This window comes from Typopeltis vanoorti, chromosome 16, assembly GCF_054136105.1.
Source record: "Typopeltis vanoorti isolate ZY-2024b chromosome 16, IOZ_Tvanoo_1.0, whole genome shotgun sequence".
Taxonomy (NCBI): Eukaryota; Metazoa; Arthropoda; class Arachnida; order Uropygi; family Thelyphonidae; genus Typopeltis; species Typopeltis vanoorti.
The window spans coordinates 71151692-71174960 of NC_143564.1; the positions used below are offsets into that span (position 1 = coordinate 71151692).

At 38.0% G+C, this 23269-nt stretch overlaps 1 protein-coding gene across 3 annotated transcripts in view; it reads left to right on the plus strand.

Moving 5' to 3' along the window:
* The window catches only part of LOC150098116 (polyamine deacetylase HDAC10-like), a 420755-nt gene that overhangs the window by 354216 nt on the left and 43270 nt on the right, over positions 1-23269 (plus strand). For all 3 annotated transcript variants that reach the window (XM_090406206.1, XM_090406205.1, XM_090406204.1), the window contains one exon: positions 13688-13782. In XM_090406206.1, the coding sequence (XP_090262332.1) occupies positions 13688-13782 (95 nt within the window). The remainder of the gene's footprint in view (positions 1-13687; positions 13783-23269) is intronic.

The window sequence follows — 23269 nt, forward strand, 5'->3', positions numbered from 1 at the left end:
CATTTACTGAAAACCCGAATACACACTTGTAGATACATTCATCAACAGTCACTGCACCTCCCTTCTCTGTTGGATTATTAAAACCCTATATAACAAGGAAAAATTAATTAGTTCTGAAAACAGTGCTCTCACTACAGAACTTGATCACATTCTAAGCACTTTAGACACCCACCAATGGCTAAACAATCCCATGAAATCCAAAAAAATATTATCTGTTCCATCCTCCAGAACAGTGACTACATCAAACCTATCTGAATTATCATTCCTATCTGCCCTATCAAAGACCAGCCACAGTCCTTAGGCCTGTAAGGTGTTTATCAGGTTCCTTGCAGTTGTAAACTGTTCTGCTATGATAAAACAGACAAGACAGCCAACATCAGAAGCACAAAGACCATCCAGTTCCATCATACTAGGACCACTCAAAAACCTGCTGACTATCCTTTAGACACCCACCACAGGATATGCTGGAAGAAGGCACTCAGCTTCACCACAGCAAAGCAAAGCAATTATAAATACGAGAGACTGTTCCTAGAATCTGCCTCAGCTTTAAGAAACCACCCAAACCTCAACAAATTTGGGTGCATGAAACTACCTCAAATTTGGGAAGTATTCATCCTCCAAACTTCAGCAAACATTTTAACTCACGGGCCACTATTTAGGACCTTTACCTTTGGTTGACATTTAGCTTTAGCTCACCTCTATAAGATGCCATGCTTCACCCTCATTTACCCATTGTAGTGCCTATGTGTGCATATCATATTGTACTGTGTTCCCTGATGATGGTAATTTGATTTCAATGAAATATTAATTGTATTTATTGTAATAAATATTTAGTTTATGTTGTATTTGTTCCTTAAAAAATACAGTTATGAATAGCCAATATATCAAGCCTTACCACCAGACATGATAGAAACATATTTCTTCTCTTCATCTGAAGTTATTAAGGGATCTTGCACTATAGACACTGAAAATTTGCTTATGGCTGTTGGAAGTAGCAGCTGGCTGTGGGCATGGTTAGGAAGCATGTGACCATGTTCTTTTGATGTTTGTGGTGAGTTTATGGAATGGTGAGCATTGTGGTGAGTTTGTTCCATATAAATTACGATTCCACAATTTGTATGGAACAGAAAAGAAATCAGCAAAAATGACCAATAGCAGTATATAGAACAGTTCAAATGATTGCACAAGAAGTTATTATTTGTACCATGGCTGAGGGTTAGATAATCTAGTAATCCTACTCTAAAGATCAAAAATAAACCATTTTCAAACCACCTTCACATTGCAAATCAGTAGGATGGTGGTCTTATGTAGTGTAGATTACATAAGAGCACCATCTTATTCATCTACCATCTAACGATGCTCACAAACATCATTTCACATATAGCATATCTGCTTTTCCATTGACTGGAAAGCAGGTATGCCATTCACTTGGCCAACCAGGCCAGCAGAACTAAATACTCTACATCAGTGGTTCTCAAAGGGTGCGCCAGGACGCACTGGTGCGTCCTGTGGTATTCCAGAGAAATATGTGTCTAGATATAAAAATAAATATAGTTACTCTATTATATCTTTTCATTACGGATATACTGCTCTTTTTTGTCAACACATCATTATTATATTAATTAACACCAGTTTTTCTTGCAAAGAGAACAAGAATGTGGTTTATTCTTGTTGTGTATATTACTTATTTTAAAAGTGTTGGAAGTGGATGTTATGTGCATATTACTTATTTTCAGATAAATACACCCAAATAAAATGGATAGATTTCTCAAAAAGAAGCGTGATATTGAAGAATCAGATTCTGGAAGTGAGCAAAAGTTAAGTGCAAGTAAGAAAGCAAAATCGCGGCCTACTCGCAAATATAATGAAAGCTATTTAAGCTTTGGTTTCACTTGGACCGGAAGTGAAGATCATCCTTTGCTGCTATGTTTAGTATGCGGATGTAAAATGGCAAATGAATCATTGCTTCCTAGTAAATTGTGTAAACATTTTAAAACTATACACTCTAATTTATAAGATAAATCTGTAAGTTTTTTCAAGAGATTATCTGAACAGCAAACAAAAGTGGCAAATTCTTTTAAAAGTATAATGACTGTTTCTGATAAAGCTCAAATAGCTTCTTATCAAGTCTCAGAACTGATAGCAAAAAATATGAAAGATCATACTTTAGGTGAGTCACTTATTTTGCCTGCATGCAAAAAATGGTCATGACAATGCTAGGAAATGAAGCAGCAATGAAAATAAGCAAGATTCCTCTGTCCAATGATACAGTTCACAGACGTATTATAGAAATGTCTTCTGATATCGAGAAAAATGTATGCAGTAATAAACTTCAGTATTCAAATTTTGCATTGCAAGTTGATGAGTCAACAGACATTACCAACAAGGCACAACTCTTAGCATTCGCCCGTTTTATTAATGAAGATCAAATAGTAAATTAGTTTCTTTTTTGCAAAGAATTAAGTGTGTCTACAAAAGGTGAGGACGTTTTTAATATTTTGAATAGCTATCTTGATAAATGGCAGTTAAAACGGAAGTCGTGTGTAGGCATTTGTATAGATGGAACCCCTTCCATGGTAGGCTGTATTAAGGGCCTTGCATCTTTTGTAAAAAAACAAAATGAGAATGTTATCGTAACTCACTGCTTTCTTCATAGGGAGGCCTTGATGGCAAAGACATTGGGAGAAAAATTAAGAGAAGTTTTAGATCAAGTTGTTCAGATGGTAAACTTTATTAAAACAAGACCTGTCAAATTGCGTTTATTTGAAAAGCTTTGTATCGATAATGATTCACAACACAGACAGCTGCTTTTACACACACTGAGGTGAGGTGGCTGTCAAGGGGGGGGGGGGGGGAAGTACTTACCCGTGTACACGAGCTATGACAAGAATTTCTTGCGTTTTTTGAAGAGATGAAACAATTACATTTTTGTAACCTCCTTCGGTGCGAATTTTGGATTGCCAGGTTACAGTATTTGGCTGATATATTTCAGCAGCTCAATATTTTGAATACTAGCATGCAAGGGAAAGAAGAAAATATTCTCACATCCACTAACAAAATGAAAGCATTTCAGAGAAAACTACAGATTTGGAAAAGAAAAGCTGTTGAAGGTAATTTGGAAATGTTTCCATTGGTAAGTAACACTTGCATAAATGAAACACTTCCAATAATAGTTGAACATTTAACAAGTTTAGAAGAAAAACTGAGTTCTTATTTTCCATCACTTAACACTGAACAATACGATTGGATTAGAAACCCATTTATGGAAACTTCAAGTGATTTTGGTTTAACATTAACAGAAGAAGAAGAACTGGCAGCTATATCCACTGATCGTGGATTGATGATTAAGCATAAGGAAATGTCTCTTGAAGCCTTTTGGATTTCTATAAAAGAAGAATATGTGTCAATATCTAAAAAAAGCTTTGAACATTTTACTACAATTTTCAACATCATATTTATGTGAATTAGGATTTTCTACCCTCACCACAATTAAGTGTAAAAAGAGAGGAACTCTTCAATATATTGACGAGGAAATGCGAGTTTGACTTTCAAATATATGCCCAAACATTGAAGCAATCGCTAGGACACATCAGGCTCGTGTTTCTCATAAACACAAGAATGAATAAACTTAAGGTATGTTTCATTTTATTTTTTTTTATCGCATTATTTTTTTTCTGTAATATTTGACTTAATTATTATAATGTATTTCTCAGAAATTTGTATATAGTGCGCCTACAATTATTTGTAGGATTTTAAATGTGCCCCGACTTCAAAAAGTTTGAGAACCACTGCTCTACATACATGAAGTACGAGCTGTGTTCAAAAAAAAAAAAAAGACTGAACTTTTTAAATAGCGCACCAACAGCACAGAGAGCGCACTATGGCTATTGAGCACACCTAGTAGCAGGTTTTGACAACAAACTGCCATTTTCCTCCATTCTGCTATGAGCAATAGTGATTGAGTTACATCTTCTGAAGTGAACACATGCACAAGCTGTTCATTGGATTAGTGACAAAGTGGCTTGAAGAACAATATGTGTGTGTGTGTGAAATTTTGCTGCGAACTTCGTAAAAATTTTATATAGACATTTCAGTTGCTTAAACAAGCATATCAGGAGGACTGTATGAGCCGAATGCAGTGCTATGATTGGTTTAAGCATTTTAAAAAGGGCAAAACGGTGATGTTGGTTATGTTTTTTGATTGGAAAGGCATTGTCCATTATGAATTTGTACCATGTGGTCAGATGGTAAACAAAGAGTTGTACCAGGAAGTTTTAGTGCATTTGGAGGATGCTGTGCATGGGAAGAGGCCTGAATTGTGGGAAAACCAGACTTGGATGTTACACTACGATAATGCCGCCAATTATATGGCAGAACATCAGACATCATTGTGTCCCATTCACCTATTCTCCAGACTTCGACCCAGCAGACTTTTTCCTATTTCCCAAACTTAAAACCACTTTGAAAGGATGTCATTTCCAAACCATAGAAGAGATTCAGAAAATGCAATAAGAGAGCTGCACACATCACAGAAAGTGTGTTCCAGGAAGCATTCCAACAACGGAAGAAACGTTGGGAACGGTTGAAGGAGAAATACTCTGAAGGAGGACAGTGCTTAAAATATTATAAAATGAGCAATAAAGTCTTTATAGCAAACGTTTGGTCTTTTCTTGAACACTCCTTGTATTTTAGTTTATGTGAAGTGCTGATATCTTGTATTTAAGGAGTAAAAAAAACCTAGTTGCTGAAACTTCCAGCAACTAGGAAACAAGAAAGACATGGAGTTGCAACCAATTTATCATTTGACTAGAAAGAAAACATACACAGTCTACATTGCAAACTATATGGCCAACCAGAAAATAACATCTTCCTGTTGGAAGCTTCCAGTATTGAGACCACATTTTAAGGTAAATAATGAGTTTAATAAAAATAAACAATTATAACCCTACAAGTTTTGTAAGTCATCAGACTTACATTCGTCAAGAGTACTAGCGAAAAAAGTTATATACACAGCAAAAGATCAGAAACAATTAATTAGACATATTATACATTATCAGAACTTCACAGTTGGTATATACCATTAAGTAACCAGAATAAAAACATTAAATTCAATGTTTAATGTTTAACATTGAATTGAAGTCTGGCGTTTAGCCTAGTGGCTGTGCGCTTCGCAACCATATGCCTGGGAAGGAGTGTCCTAGGTTCGATTTCTATCAGTGACTTGAGGAGCTGAAGGATCTTCCTCAACCATAGCCAAGTTAGCCAGTCTTGGGCGTGGATAGTAGGGTTTTTGTCCCCAGTTTATCCTGGGGTTTTTCATCTCGCAAAGCTGGCAAACTGGCATTGAGAACTCAACACTACAGGACATAGGATACACCGGGGCATAGAGCTGACCACCTTATCCTGTGAATGTTTGAGGTCCGATGATTAATAAACCCTCGACATCGCAAGGTAAAAGAGGGTAAAAGGAAGATGAGATCAGATCAGATTTACCTTAAAATGTGGTCTCAATACTGGAAGCTTCCAGCAGAAATGCTAAGCCACAGAAATCTGCATTTTCATAACATCTTCCTGTTCAAGATCATTTTAAATGTATCACACTTGAAAAAAAGAAGGAGGTGAATCTCTAGAATGATGTCATGTTTCCTGTCTTTGAAGATATTTTCTTTTTTGAATGAAAGTAGATACATAAACTAAAGCATTTAAAATTTCCAGATTAGTTTTATGTGATAATTTTATGTAACACGATTGCAAGAATTTTTTTGTACTTGATACTTTTTCCCTCCTTATCATAAATCCAAACTTTGTTGGTAAATACACATACATACACCATTAAAAAAAAGTATGATTGTAATTTCTGTAATAAGACTGAAGAGATTATTTTGTCTAATAACTGCATGCAGTAGTTCATGTATATGTTTCATACACATTTCTAAAAAGATGCAGAGTTGTTTTGAGGAGGAGAAATGATATTTATAGTTTTATTATTATTTACTATTAATAACTGACCTTCATGGATTCAGAGACTCAGTAGTATCCTTCTTTATTGCTCTGCTTATTTTCATATTAATCTTGTGTAAGTAGATTAATAAGAAAATTAAGCTAGATAATACTTGATTAATAAGAAAATAGGATTTTCTTATTAAGCAAATATTATCTTATTAAATAAGTATTTCTTGCTTTATGTTGCAGTATCATGCCTCTGTTTGGCATATTATAGTATTCAGATGTGTACTTATTCTATACCAAATTCCATTCTGTAGATCTGCCATCCTAACTAAAGTTTTGGGACTAGCACTTAGATCTCACATGAATTTGATGAAGCCAGACCAAGGTACCAAGTTCAAAATCTGAAAGTACAAAATCAAGATCTGCTCAAAAACTAGAATTTTAACAATATACTATCCCTTAAAGAATAAATAAAGCAAAGTTTGTTTTATCAAATCACATTGTCACTACAACTGTTGGTTGTTGATGAGATTAAAGATTCCATCACAGGGAATTCATAAAGCTTCTCTTTCTCTCTCTCTCTCTCTCTCTGTAACCTTTTGCCATTATTATTTGCTATGTTATATTTTCAGGGCTATATTGTGATAGTCGACTACAATTAAATGTTTATTACTGGCTTCCAACAACAAAGAGGAAAATACTTTGCATTGTATATATATTTCTTTAATTTTTTTTTCAAATATATATTGTTTACAAATGATAAAAGTCTGTCAGAACTTCTACAGTTCCAGGCATTCTTGGAATACTTGGAACTCTGGAGGTTCAGGCACTGTCTAAACAGACACAAATTCGAGACTCTTTGTTTGCTTAGACAGTGCAAGACATTACTGTAATGCAAGAAGTTCAGATGACATTTCAACAGACAAAAAAATTAGGTTTTCCTGTTCTCATAAATCCAGATAACACCACATCTGGATTTGGGATTTTGTTTTTGTTTAAATGGTGCAGAAGATTACTACAAAGCTAAGAAGTTGATGTGACAATTAGAGACAAAAAAAATTAGGCTCTTCTATTGCCCAGATAAGACCACATCTAGATATCTGCATGTGCAGATGTGTTCACTTAGATTTAATCTGGAATAACGAAATTATGGAGAAGGTCCCAAGGTGAGTGACCAAAATGTATTAGAATTATGATATTATTATTATTATTATTATTAGCTGACAGAAGATGATATAGCTAGTGGGATTGAATGTGAGGGATATGGTGTGTTCAGGAGTGACAGGGAGAATAAAATGGGGGAAGAAGTGTTATTGATGATAGCTGATGAGCTACAGCCAAGGAGAATAGAAGTAGAACTGCAGGATAGAGAAAAGAGCACATTTGAGGCTATTTCGTGTGAGATTGAAACTAGCAGAACAAAATATACAGTTGGGTGCTGCTATAGACCAGGTGATGGAATAGATGGTGGAGATAGTATTCATAAGCAAATAGAAGCAATGAGTGGAAGGAGGGTAATTATTATGGGAGATTTCAACTATAGTAACATTGATTGGAAGGAGGAGAGGGCACATGGGAGGAAGGAATTGTATTTTATGCGGTTATTAAGGGATAACTATCTGTGATGGCATGTAGTGTGCTTGACCTAGTAATTGCATCTGAGAATTTGGCTGTAACGAATATGACCACATTGCCACCAATTGGTGAGAGTGATCATAGGGTCTTCACTTGGGAGGTGGCTAAAGGTGTGGAATTTACAGTTAAGACAGGTACATGTGGAATTACCAGGCTGGTAAGTATGACAAGCTTAGGAGTTTGCTTGGTTCAGTGCCATGGCATGTAAAACTGCAAGGGCTGGATGTTAATAGATAGTGCATGGGAGGTGGTTAAGAGTGTTTGCAGGAGGCAATGGCTGACTCTATACCTAGAGTCCGACTAATAAAGTAAGTAGGGATTAAATGGATGAATAACACCATTAAGCTTGAGCTGCAAAAAAAGAAACAACTGTGGAGGGAATTTAAGGAGAAAGGTGACTGGCAGGAACATAAATGGTATAAAGCACAGGCCAGAAGGGTAACGAATGTGGTAAGAAAAGCAAAAACGGATTATGAAAGAACCTTAGCCATGCAGGCTAAATAGAATCCCAAACAGTTTTTTCGATATATTGCAAGTAAAAGAAAAAATGTATATGGCAGAATGATTTTAAAGAATGCTGATGGTAGGGAGGTAACTGAATCAGTTGATTTAGTTGAATTACTGAGCGAGCACTTTGCAGGAGTATATCATCCAGGTGGTGACATTGCAGAATGAATGAACCAATAGATTATACGGGAATTATGGGGAATGAAGTGGAGGTGACTAGTCTATTACAAAACCTCAATTTCAATACATCTGTGGGATTGGATGGTATACCAGCTCATGTCATATGTGAAGTAGCTAAAGAATTGTCAGTGCCCTTGACCATTATGTTTAATTTGAGTCACGGGTCTGGGTTAGTCCCGAGGGGGTGGAAAGAGGGGAAAATAGTTCCACTGCATAAAGGAGATTCTAAGACTGCTGTTGTAAATTACCAACCGATTAGCATATCAGGAATCGTTGTCAAGGTCTTGGAGAAATTAGTCAAGAGAAAAATACAGGATTGGATAGATGAAAATGGGATACTGTATGCCGGACAACATGGTTTTGTGAAGGGTAGATCATGCCTCAGTAACTTGCTCATGTCTTATAACACAGTGACAGCTGAACTGGATAAGGGTAATGGGTTTACAGTGATTCTACTGGACCTTGCTAAGGCCTTTGACAGGATACCACATGGGGATGGATATAGGGTTGGTGAGATGGATAGGAGGGTGGTTGATGGAGAGATATCAGAGAGTGGTTTATTCAGGAGTAGAGTCCAAAAGACGGCCTGTGACTAGTAGTGTTCCGCAGGGTTCTGTTCTTGGACCACTACTTTTCAATTTGTTCATTAACGATAGGAAAGGATCTGAGAGGAAGTGTTCACTTGTTTGCTGATGATGTAAAGTTGGGTAAAGAAATAGTGAGTGCACAGGATGTCAAAATTTTGCAGGATGATTTGGATAGTTTGGAGGACTGGGCTAAGGAAAATGGATGTCAATTTAATGTGCAAAATATAAGGTTATGCATTTTGGAGTGAAAAGATTAGCAGCAGTATATCACACTGGTGGAACCTTACTCCAGGAGATTGATGAGGCCAGGGATTTGGGAGTGTTGGTGGATAGGGAGTTGAAGTTTAGGGGGGGGGGACATCGCATAAGTGGCTAAATCAGCTCATCAAATCACTTGGTTGCTGAAAAATACTTTAACAAGCAGAGACAAACAAGTTATTGTTCCTCTGTATCAAGCCTTGATAAGACTCCCATCTAGACTATTGTGCCCAGATATGGGCACCAGGGTTTCTTCTTGATGGGGAGGAGGTGGAGAGGACCAGAGACGAGTGACCAAGATGATAGCAGGTCTATGGAATAAACCTTATGAGAACAGGTTGAAGATTTGTGGGTTGCAGAAATTAGTTCATAGACGGAAAAGGGGTGATATGATTGAGACATTCAAATTACTGAAGGGTTTCTATGAGATTAATTCAGAAGTTATTTTTGAGAATAGGACTGGTGGTGGGAGGACTAGGGGCCATATACATGGAAGCTGGGCAAGAATGTGGTTAGCAAGGGTGTTAGAGCTAGGTTTTATACTTGGAGAGTGGTGAATGAGTGGAATAAGCTGCAGAGTCTGTTGTGGGTGCCACAACACATTCACATGACTGTGAATGAGTTCAAGGTGAGGTATGATAGATACTGTGTGAATGTCGAATAGTTGTTCAAGACATGATGTTAGGGCCTCCCTCAATGAGTCTGTCGACTCCTTGGAGTTGCCCGTAATAATAATAATAATCTTCTTCTTCTTCTGCAGCTTCTCCCACTTAAGTGGGGTCACTGTTTATTATGAGTCTCCTCCACACCTTCCTGTCTTGGGCTGTCACCACATCCAAGTTCTTCATCTTCAAGTCCTCTTCTACCAGCTCCCTCCATCTCTTCTTTGGCCGCCCACGCTTCTGCCTTCCTTGCACATCCATCTGCATGACCCTTATTCCCACATATTCGTCCTCTCTCCTCATCACATGACCAAACCATCTCAACCTTGCCTCCTGTATTTTCGCTCCTAAGTTCGTAACTTTCACTGTTCCCCTGACATAGTCATTTCTCAGATGATCCTTTCTGGTCACACCGCACATCCACCTAAGCATTCTCATCTCTGCTACTTCCATCCTGCTAATGTTATTTTTCCTCAGGGCCACAGTTTCTATAGCATATGTCATAGCTGGCCTCACTACTGTCCTGTAAATTTTGCCTTTCAGATTGATCGGCACCCTCTTATCACATAACACTCCAGCCATCTCCCTCCAGTTCCTCCAACCTGCTTGTATCCTTCATCCCACTTCCTTCTCACCTCCTCCATCTTCTTCCACTGTCGAACCTAAGTATCTAAAGTCTCTCACCTTCCTGATGACATTTCCTTCCAGCTCCAGGTCTGTCTCCGGGCCACCGCCCACTGCGCAACACATATACTCTGTCTTACTTCTGCTCAGTCTCATACCTCTCTCTTCCAGTACTTTTCTCCATCTTTCCAGTTTAGTTTCCGCTTCTTCTCTTGAATCTACACACAGCAAGATGTCATCTGCATACAGCATTGTCCAAGGTGCATCTTCTCTCACCTCCTCTGTTACCACCTCCATCACAATATTAAACAGAAACGGACTTAATGCTGACCCTTGATGCAAGCCAACTGTTACTTGAAAACTTTCTGTCTGTCCCAAACAGGTCCGAACACTTGTCTTCACATTTCTGTACATTTCCTGCACCAACCTGACATATTTCTCCGGCACCTTCTTCTCCCTCAGACACCTCCAGACTTCTTGCCTTGGCAATCTATCGTATGCTTTCTCCAGATCAATAAATACCAGATGTAGCTCCCTTTGTTTCTCTCGATATTTTTCCATCATCTGTCGTAACCCAAAGATAGCATCTGTTGTTGATCTACCAGGCATGAAGCCAAATTGTTCCTTTGCAATCTCCACCTCCTCCCTCAATCTACCATCAAGAACCCTTTCTAGGATCTTCATTGTGTGGGACATCAACTTTATTCCTCTGTAATTTTTACAGTCTTGTGTATCCCCTTTACCCTTGTAGATGGGAACAAGAGTACTCTCCCTCCATTCCTCAGGTATATTTTCCTGTTGGCAAACTTTCATGAACAGGTCCCACAGCAGGTCAATTCCCTCTTCCCCCAGTGCCTTCCATGCCTCCACTGGAATTCTGTCGGGGCCCACCGCTTTTCAATTCCTCATCCTCTTCATGGCCTCCGTCACTTCCATTCTACTGATGTTCTGCACCATCCCCTCAGAAGGCTGCCCATCTCCTCTGTGAGTCCTTGCATTTTCCTCATTCAGAAGTCCCTCAAAGTATATTTTCCATCTGTTTCTTATGTCCACATCCCTCCATAATACTCTTCCTTCAGCATCTTTGATCTGCCTCACATGTAAGATGTCCTTAGCTGCTTTATATCTACATTTCGCTAGTTGGTAAATTTTTCTCTGTCCTTCCTTTGTTTCTAATTGATCATACAGATCTTGATATGCCATGGCCTTCGCCTGTGCCACAACTCTCTTGGCTTCTTGCTTTCTCTCTGTGTACACCTCTCTGTCCTCTTCCACTCTTGACTCATCCCACTTCTGCTTTGCCTTCCTCTTAGCTGTCACTGCCACTTGTACATCATTATTCCACCACCAACCCTCCTTCTGCTCTCTAATCTTTCCAGATGTCTCACCAAGCACCTCGATTGCACAGCTCAGGATTACTTTTGAATTATGTTTCCACCAATCTTGTACACTTTCCAGTCCATCCGAAATCCTCTCTAACACTCTCTCCCTAAAATGATTCCTCACACTCTCTTCTTTTAAGCGAAACCACTTAATTGTCTTCATCCCATGGCAACCAGAAGTTCTTATCTTCGATCTTAATTTAAAGTCTGCGCACAGCAGTCGGTGTTGTTGTGCTACTTGATCTGTTGGAATTACCTTACAATTTGTCACAACCTTAAGATGTTTTCTTCTAGTCAAAATGTAGTCAATTTGTGAGCTGTTGTTACCACTTCTAAATGTTATCAAATGTTCTTCCCTCTTGAAGAAAAACGAGTTCACAATTGCCAGATCAAACGCTACTGCAAAGTCCACAACCCTCTCTCCTTCCTGGTTCATCATTCCCACTCCGTGGCCACCATGCACCCTTTCACAGTCTCTATTCTGTCTTCCTATGTGCCCGTTCAAGTCTCCTCCGACAATCACCATCTCATTTTCTTCCAATTCCCTCATTTCTTCATCTAACACGTTCCAGAACTCATCTTTTTCCTCTGCTGTACAACCAACTTGCGGGGCATATACACATAATACGACCACCCGCTCTTCTCCAAGACCCAATTTCATTCGCATGATCCTGTCGTTCCTTCTACCCACGTCCAGTACTTCACCCTTCATTCTGCCACACACCACAATTCCTACACCATTTCTTCCCTCGTTATTCGCTCCAGAGTAGAACAATTTATATCCATCTCCCAGTTCCTTTGCCTTTCCCCCTTTCCACCTTGTCTCCTGCACACATAAAATGTTCAACTTCCTCTTCCTCATCATGTCTACCACCTCTCTTCCCCTTCCAGTCATGCTTCCAACATTCAGTGTTCCCACTCGCAACATCCTCTCCACCTGCTGGGCTCACTTCTTTAACCGCACCCGCCCTTGATGCGGTAGCCCTCGTCCACTTCTCACAGCTGTAGGGCGATGTGGCTGTGCGTCGCTTAAGGGGTACGCCCTAGCCCTTATATCATTTTCTCTTCGACTCATAATCATAGTTTGAGTTGGCACTGAAGTTTTACGACCGGATGCCCTTCCTGACATCAACCCTCGCATTTATCCGGGCTTGGGACCGGCACCTATTGAGGCTAGCTTGCCTCCTTCGGTGGCTGCATAAGACGAAATGACTTAGCAAGATAGGAAAGACTCACCCCTAGCCCTCGAATACTCTAATAGCATCAGGGGGAAGGAGCAAGGAGAGGAGAAAGAAGCAAAGAAAGAAGAGGAGGGACCAGTCTACAGAATAATATAACAGATATATATTACATGAAGTAAGGCATGGTCCAGCATCAGGTACCTCGGGTTTGCCATGCCCGTACTCACTAAAGTGAGCCCTTGAGGATCGTAATAATAATAATAATAATTATCATTATTATACCAAGACCCACCATAGAGTCAAAGGCTCATCTTAGGAGGTCCCTTAGTAATACAGCTCATCATACCATGCCTTAAATACATTCAAATTCTCTGCAGACACCAAAACTATCAGGCAATGCATTCCAATCATTCATAACTCTCCATGCAAAAACCTGCTTCTCTCTCTCTTGCTTGCACCTTCCTTATCCAGCTTCCAGGGATGACCTCTTGTTCTCTCCTTCCCCATCTTCCACCATTTTATGAAAAACCTCTTCAACGTTAATCCTATAACAACCCTTTACCATCTTATATTTCTCTATCATATCACTCCTTTTCCTCCTATCCACTAGACTCTGTAATATATTATACTTAACAAGAAATTATATTCTTATCTTCATCCATGCATTTAGGGTGTTTTTATTTTATTTTATTTTTATTTTATTTATTTATTTTTCTTTGTAGGATCTTCTTCCAGAAGAAATGAAGCTTCAAATTCTAAAAACACTTTTAGGATTTTCTTGTTCTTCTCTTCCTACTGGCATTCATCCATCTCAAAAGTAAAAGGCTTATATTTTTTTCCTGTATTTTCTGAAATATTTAAATGTTGCATATCTGTAGAAATGAAAGGACACATAAAATTGAACAGCTGCTAATATTTTTCTGAATTACATAAAATTAATTTCTACACATTATTGTTAAATGCCTTATTTAAATAGATAGAGCAACATTCATTAAAACGTGTGGACAGACTTATGTGTTCGTCGAACATGTTGTTTATTATTTTAACGGTATAATAGAACACAGAAACTAAGTAAATAATTAATTTATTAACTTGATGCTGATATTTCGCTGGTATTATAACCAGCATCTTCAGAGCACAAAAACACTGTTTGTCACAATACGTGAGACTAAAACAACATGGTGTACTTAAACAAAATTGTAGCAGCAACACAAAGACTGAAGTCCTGATTTTTTTTTTTTTTTTCAGATAGAGGGTGCCAAAATCAGGACTTTAGTCTTTGTGTTGCTGCTACAATTTTGTTTAAGTACACCATGTTGTTTTAGTCTCGCGTATTGTGACAAACAGTGTTTTTGTGCTCTGAAGATGCTGGTTATAATACCAGCGAAATATCAGCATCAAGTTAATAAATTAATTATTTACTTAGTTTCTGTGTTCTATTATACTGTTAAAATAATAAACAACATTCATTAAAACATTTAGTAACGAATAAAACTGCTGACTTCTTCAGGGATTAAACATCAAAAATATAAATATATAGATCGTAGAGTTGACTAAATGATTAAAAAAAAACATAATAAGATTAATAAATAAATTCATGCTAACTAGTAAACATAAAATTGCTTGGCATGCATTGGCTGTCTGCAGTCAACGATAGAAGTTGAAATCTCTGATGTTAATAGATTTAATAAACAATTTTCATATGTCACTTAATATCTCTTCTTTGTTTTTCTTCAATAACCTGGGTGAATTGATGACCATAACCGATTCCTTCAGAACTCTAGAATAAAAATTCTTTTCTACATAAGGCATTGTTGAAAAGTTCCAATCAATTACATGGTTGGTATTATAAGTGTGGTTGGCCAGACCAGATCTATCTTTTCTTTTATTAAAAATTAATCATAATCCACTTCCTAATGAATGCCATGCTGTTGTGGGTGTGGATTATGCCTAATTTTTGAGATGGATGGTGTAGGGATGAGGCATGAAGATACTGTCCTATATATGTAGGTTTATGATACACCTCAAGAATAACACCATTTTCAGACTTTTTAGTGATGAGAACATCAAGAAAAGAGAGTTTTTCATCTTTTTAAAGCTGAATAAAGAAGAAAAATTTTAAATTTAATAGTGGGTTTGTAAGAGTTAAGGGAATGAAGAAATGTTGCAGGTTTGGGAGGTCATGTTTCCACATAATAAAGATATCACCCCCATTTCTCCATTGTACTGCTAGTTTTAGACTTGCTTCTTCTAGGAAAGTCTTCTCAAAATTCTCATTAAAAGGTCAGCTGAAGGAGGAGAGAGGAGGCTGCCCATTGCAGGTCCAAATTTTTGCTTGTGAAACATATTATTCCACTGGAAAAAACTGGACCAGAAAGTGTTGCAATAAATTAGTGACGTCTGGTGGAAAGAGATCTTCAAGGAGTTGTAACACATCATCTACAAGAACATTACTAAAGAAGGATACTGTGTTAAGACTTGCAAGGATGTCAGTGCATCCACTGACATCCTTCTTTAGTATCCCTCTTTAGTATGTGTAAACTCAATAGTTTTTTGGGCGAAATGGGATGAAATTTTGATGTAAGTTTCAGATGACCTTATGTGCTTTCCTAATAGATTATCCACATAATACACACACTAAAGAACTGAGCAGGTTCTATTGTTCAAAATGATAAGCAACTTATGATTTGAGAACAAAAAAACAAATCCTTGTTGTTACTTTATCACTTGGCCATTCCAAAAAAAAAAAAAAAAAAAGATGGGATTTTATTTTCAAACTCTACTGCTCTTAATAACCAGAATATCCAATATAGAGACTTAATCACACTTCCATATATTGGCAGTCTTTTGATTAAAGTAGCATCTCTTTTAATAGATTACAACATCAGAGTAACTTAATTTTTAAACCAATTTAAATTGTCCACATCCTCCTAAGGTCTCCTAAAGATAGCACATCTTTCTATAAATACCCAGAATTATATAGAATTCCATGCTCTTGTGGTTTATCCTACATAGGATAAACAAGCTGTGGATTTGAGATGAGAAAGAAGGAACATGCTGCAGATATTGAGCATAAAAGAAAAAATAGATTTGGTCTGGCCAGCCGTACTTATAATACCAACCATGCAGTTCATTGGAACTTTTCAACTATGCCTTATGTAGTAAAGAATTTTTTACCATACCATTCCCACAGATCACTGAATAAAAACCAAGGACTGATATTAAGTAACATATGGAAATTGATTATTAAATCTTTTAACATCAGAGATTTCAATTTCACTAACAATCACCTTCTGTTGTTAACTGCAGACAACTAATGAATACCAAGCAATTTTATGTTTATTGGTTAGCATGAATTTGTTTATTTACCTTGTAACTTTCTTTTTCATCAACTTTGCAATCAATAATATTTATATTTTTGATATTTAAGCCCTGATGAAACCACAAATTTCATTTCAAATGGTAAAACTAGTAGGTGTTTTACATATTTTAATGCATACATATTTTAATGACTAATAATTTCCTGTTGTTACATTGTCAAATGCCTTATTAAAATCCATAATTCAGGTTATGCATCTCTCAGAAAAAAATCAAAATTTGTTAAAAAGAAGAAACTAAAAATATCAGATGATAAAATTAAAAAAATAATCAACATAAAAAATAAACACACCATGCATGTTTAAGGAGCAAAATATCATAAGATGACTTAAGAATACAAAAGAATAATCTGCAGAATATACAGTGGAAATGTTCAATGATTATTTGTCAGTTATTTCTTGTTGAAGGGTTGGGAGTATCACTTGAATACACATGGAAAGAGACTGGTAGCACAATGCAAATAAAGTGTTGGAATTTAAGCTTGATGTTAATGATGATACATCTGCCATATGCCCAGATTCTGCGAGGAAAGGATATATACGGAAGTACAAGGCTGATGATTATAACAAACTTGGGAGACAGCTTGGAGCTATAGCATGGAATGAGAAGTTGAATGGTAAAGAAATAAATGGGAATTGACAAAGAAATACATAATAGCATTAATATGTAAATGTATTCAAAAGATCAAAAGGTAGATGCAAAATGGATGAACGAGGGGATTAAACATGAAATTGGGAAGAAGAAGAAGGAACTTTGGAGACAGTACAAAATGAATAATGGTAATAATCGGTTACATGAAGAGTATAAAGAACAAGTCAGGAGAGTTAGTAAGGACAACAAAAGTGCAGTATAAGTAGAAATTAGCAAATCAGGTGATGAAAATCCCTAGAGGTTTTAGATATGTGGCAAATAGAAGGAAGTATAATTATGGTAAGATGATGTTATTTGATGAAAATGATAGAATGGTAACTGCTTCAGAACTTGTTGAAGTATTCAGTGATTAATTAATAAGGGTGTTTCATCCTAATAAGGGTGAAATCATAAGAAACTTAAGTGTATAGGATATTAAAGAGGATAGCTTAATTGTGAGTGAGCAGGAGGTATTTCACAAAATAAATAAACGTGATGTCAGTAAGGTGATAAGATTTAATCACATATCACCACACTTATTAAGACGATGCTCCAGGGAATTGGCAGTAGCATTGTCATACCTGTTTAATAAGAGACTTACAACAGCACAGGTTGAAAGGGAGTGGAAATAAAGTAAAATTGTTCGACTACATAAAACTAGTGATAAGGCTACAAATTATTGGCCAATCTGTATATCTGGAGTTGTGGCAAAGGTACTAGAGAGATTGGTGAGAACTAGGATACAGAAATGGGTTGATAACAGCAGTATGCTCTGTGCTGAGTTAATAACTTACTTATGCACGTTAACAAGGTGACAAATGTCTTAGACAACGGAGATGCATATACAGGGTGTTCGGGATAAATTTGACAGTTTCGTAAGGAAAAAGAAAATCTTCTTTGTATCTATTAAATTTAATGAATTGACAAAAAACATTACAGGCAGAGTTAATTACAATACTATCAACAAGATTTACTCAAAATAACCACCATTAGCATCGATCACAGCTTCAATCCTGCTTCGGAACCTCGAACAAGCTGATGCTACAGTCTCCCTGGGAAGGGCCGCAAAAACTGTTTTAATTTTATCCATTAACTGGGCTTTTGTATTACTGGAAGTGTGATTTGGTGTCTTTTTCAACTGCGCCCCATACAAAATAATCCATGGGGTTAAGGTCTGGGGAGTTTGGAGGCCAAACATTTGGACTGGTGAAGTCGTAGAAATTTTCAGACAACCATTTTTGACTTTTCCCAGAGGTGTGGCAAGGGGCCGAATCCTGCTGCCATACATACGGCCTACCATTGGCTACCCTTGTTATCCAGGGCTTGACTACAGTGTTTAGCAACTCCACGTAGCCATCTGAAGTCAACCTGAGGCCCTCTTGGAAAAAATGCGGAGGCATCACATTGCCTTCAGAGGATACACATCCGAAAACCATCACAGTTTGGGGAAATTTAGTCTGCATTACACGAGGAATGTCCTTTGTACTGTATGCAAGCCATCTGTTATTCTGCGTGTTGTGTTTTTGATCCTGGCAAAAGTTTTTCTCATCGGAAAAGAACCAGATTGTTTGTGGTTCCGCAGGATGTTTCACTCTGCTTAGAAGTTTCTTCGCGTTTATCAAACGTTTTTCACGGGCCTTTTCTGTAAGCAGCTGACCTTTGCGGCGCTTGTATGAGTAGTAGCGGAGGTCTTCATTGAGTGCAAGCTTCATAGTAGAGGCTGCAACATTCTTTTCACGTGACAAAGCCCGAATTCCAATGCCAGGGTTCTTCAACACCTGTTCCTGCAGATTTGCGAGGAATTCTGCTGTACGAACGCAATCAGATCGTCTGCTAGGGATCTTTCTTCTTGCTACATCCTCGTAGTCACCATTGCAAGTCTCTAGTTCATGCCTGATTGTTTTTACTGTATTCAGGGAGCATTGGGCAGCAGTCGAAATATCCTTATTTTGATGGCCGGCACGAATCATCATGATACAAGTTATTCTCTTCCATGATTCAGGTGGGTTCCAGCTATCCATCCTTTCTGACATCTTGTATATGAATGAAGAAGGGTCCAACCTTTTAAATGAAGAGAAGTGTGTGTTAATACATGTAACTTACGGAAAAATATAATTAATTATAAATATGTCAAATTTATCCCGAACACCCTGTACAGTGGTATACTTAGATTTTGCAAAAGCTTTTGATAGACTGCCACAAGACAAGCTGTTAAAGAAATTGGAACAGATGGGATTAGATAACAGACTTCTGAGTTAGATTGATTATTGGTTATCAGACAGGTATCAGAAAGTTGTATATGCGGGGGGGGAGCAGTATCCTGAAAGAGGATGGTCACTGGTAGTGTGCCGATGGGATCAGTTTTAGAACCATTGTTGTTCAATTTGTATATTAATGATATCGGAATGGGTTTAACTAGTGATATGCAGCTGTTTGCAGATGACGCAAAATTGTGGAAAGAGAGAGCAATGCAGAGTCAAGCAGATGTTATGGCCTTTCAGGAGGACTTGAATAGATTGCATGAATAGGCAAGTAAGTGGAACTGTCAGTTCAATGTTACAATGTGAAAGTTTTTGAAATTTAGTAAACAATGATGGGATGCAAAGTATACACTTGGTGGGAAACTTTAAAGGATATAGACGGAATGAGTGATCTGGGATTGGTGGTGGACAGGGACCTGGAATTCAGGGGCCACATTGCACAAGTTGTGATGTTGTCACATTGGATAATGGCAATGATGCAGAGGACCCTGACATGTAGAAATAAAAAGGTTATGATGGTTATGATGAGAATATATTAGAAAGGATCCAGAGAAGATTCACTAAGGTGGTCAGTGGTCTTTGGAATGTGGAATACGTGGACAAATTGAGAGAATGTTAGTTGCAAAGCCTCATGAATAGGAGGAGCAGTAGTAATGTGATTGAGACATAAGCTAGTCAGGGGTTGTTATCAGGTTCATATATAAGAGATTTTTTAATAGAAGTGGTGGTGGGGGGATAGAACAAGAGACCATCACTAGAAACTGTATAAGCAGAGGAGTGAGGAAAAGTTCTTTGCATGGTGAGTGGAATGCATTGCCTGCGCATGTTGGGAATGCATCGAATCAGTTTAAGGCACAGTTGGATGAGCATTGTGTGCAATAGTGTGTACCTTACACGATGAGTCTCTGTTTCCATGGAGGTCAGGTGTTAATAATAATAAAAATAATACCAGAAGCATAAGGGAGTTTTTAGTATTGGTTAGCACAACCTCAACAAAAGTTACAGGCATTAGTGAGACTTAGCTAACAGCAGTTGATGCAGTTACATGGACAAATTGTGAAGACTTGAGAGTATTTTCAGGGCGGTTAGAGAAGATAAGATGGGGATAGGAGTAGTCATGATAGAGATAAATTACAGCCAAAATGAGTATAAGACAGGTGGGTGGGTAGATGGCAGTTCTTTTTGAGGCAGTCTGTTGTGAGATTAAGGCTAATGTGACAAAATATATGATTAGTTGGTTGCTGCCAAAGGCCATGAAGTTCCAGGAATGATGTGGAAGATATTATTATTATTATTATTACGGGCGACGCCAGGGAGTTCTTAGACTCATCGAGGGAGGCCCTAAACATCATGTCCACACAACTATTCGACATTCTCACAATATCTATCATACCTTGCCTTGAACTCATTCGCTGTCATAGTACCCACAACAGACTCTGGCAGCTTTATTCCACTCATTTACCACTCTAAAAAGTAAAGAACCCAGCTCTAACACCCTTGCTAACCACATTCTTGCACAGCTTCCATAGATGTTCCCTAGTTCTCTCACCACTAGTCCTGATCTCAAAAATATCCTCAGAATTAATCCTATAGAAACCCTTTAGCAATTTGAATGTCTCAATCATATCTCCCCTTTTCTGCCTATCAAGTAATTTCTGCAACCCACAAATCTTCAACCTGTTTTCATAAGGTACATTTCATAGACCTGCTATCATCTTGGTCACTCGCCTCTGGATCCTCTCCACCTCTCCCCATCAAGAAGAAACCTCGGTGACCAAATCTGGGCACAGTAGTCGAGATGAGGTCTTATCAAGGCTCGGTGAAGCGGTACAATAACTTGTTTGCCTCTGCTCGTCAAAGTATTTTTCAACAACCAAGTGAGTTGATGAGCTGATTTAGCCACTTTTGCAGTGTGCCCCCTAAACTTCATCTCCCTATCCACCAACACTCCCAAGTCCCTGGCCTCATCAATCTCATGGAGTACAGTTCCATCAATGTGGTATACTGCTGCTAATCTTTTCACCCCAAAATGCATAACCTTACATTTTGTCACATTAAATTGACATCCATTCTCTTTAGCCCAGAACTCCAATCTATCCAAGTCTTCCTGCAAGATTTTGACATCTTCTGCATTCACTATTGCCCTATCTAACTTTGCATCATCAGCGAACGAATGAACTGTTCCTCTTAGATCCTTCCCTATGTCGTTAATGAACAAATTAAACAGCAGTGGTCCAAGAACAGAACCCTGTGGCACACCACTAGTCACAGGCCGTCTTTTGGACTCTACTCCTGAATAAACTACTCTCTGATATCTCTCCATCAACCACCCTTCTATCCATCTCACCAACCCTATATCCATTCCCATATGTTGTAGTTTACGGATTAGAATTCCATGTGGTATCCTGTCAAATGCCTTAGCCAGGTCCAGCCATCACTGTGTTATAAAACTTGAGCAAGTTACTGAGGCATGATCTACCCTTCACAAAGCCATGCTGTCCCCTGTACAATATCTCATTATCATCAATCCATTCTTGTATTTTTCTCTTGACTACTTTCTCCATCATTCATCCATATGCATCAGTAAATTGGTATAGTGAGTGCAAGTTGATTAATTATTATGGGAGACTTCAACTAAACAGTATTGTAGAACTACTAGAAGGAATGAATTCTAAAATAAGCTGCTCTTGCATAGCCTCAATTTTCACTCTAAAAATATTAATTGAAAAGCGAAGAGAATTTCAAAAAAAAACATACATGCAGTACCTGCTTAACACTGTATGCAGGTGATGTGTCGCATCAGGGCACCTTGTTCAAGGGACACCGAAGTGAGTAGAAAAAAGGAAATAAAACACATTTTAATATTTGCTTTAATTAAATGTGGGTGCTCAACTTAAAATTGCATCAGAGCACCAGGACCCACTGCTCACATGGCCTTCATTGATTATGAAAATGCCTTTGGTAAAATTAAAAGATATTTAAAATTTGAGGATTGGTTATTTGAGGATTGATTCGCTAGAGGGCTACATGGTGTGTAGTGTTTGTAGAGAGCTCCTGAAAAGATAAGTGTTATTTTGAGTAATAATTGGCCATATTGCTAGAGTCTTACGTAGTATTGTTTACTTTTCATATCTTAGCATGTCTGTGTGATTTTTGTGTGTTTTCTGCATTATTTCAATTAGTATTTTGATAAGATATGATAGATAGTGTGCACATGGCACCGATAAGAAGGAAAAAAATGGCATCCAAATCGCCATCTTTGTTCAAAAATTTTAACATAAGGGAGTTTATTCAGTGTAACGTCTGCGAGATGTATGCTTTCCGGCGAGCTGTTAGAGTTTGGTTAGATAATGATAGTGTAGTGAATGTGTGCAGAAAGTGTAAGGAAAGTGTGTCTCTGGCAGCTTATTCCACTCATTTACCACTCTAAAAGTAAAGAACTAAGCTCTAACACCCTTGCTAACTACACTCTTGCCCAGCTTCCATAGGTGTCCCCTAGTTCTCCCACCACCAGTCCTGATCTCAAAAATATCCTCTGAATTAATCCTATAGAAACCCTTTAGAATTTGAATGTCTCAATCATATCTCCCCTTTTCTGCCTATCAACTAATTTCTGCAACCCACAAATCTTCAACTTGTTCTCGTAAGGTTCATCCCATAGACCTGCTATCATCTTGGTCACTTGCCCCTGGATCCTCTCCACCTCCTCCCCATCAAGAAGCAACCTAGGCGACCAAATCTGGGCACAGTAGTCGAGATGAGGTCCTATGAAGGCTCCGTACAGAGGAACAATAACTTGCTTGTCTCTGCTCGTCAAAGTATTCTTCAGCATGCAAGTGATTTGATGAGCTGATTTAGCCACTTTTACAATGTGCCCCCCTAAACTTCATCTCCCTATCCACCAACACTCCCAAGTCCCTGGCCTCATCGATCTCCTGGAGTACAGTTCTACCAATGTGGTATCCTGCTGCTAATCTTTTCACCCCAAAATGCATAACCATACATTTTGTCACATTAAATTGACATCCATTCTCC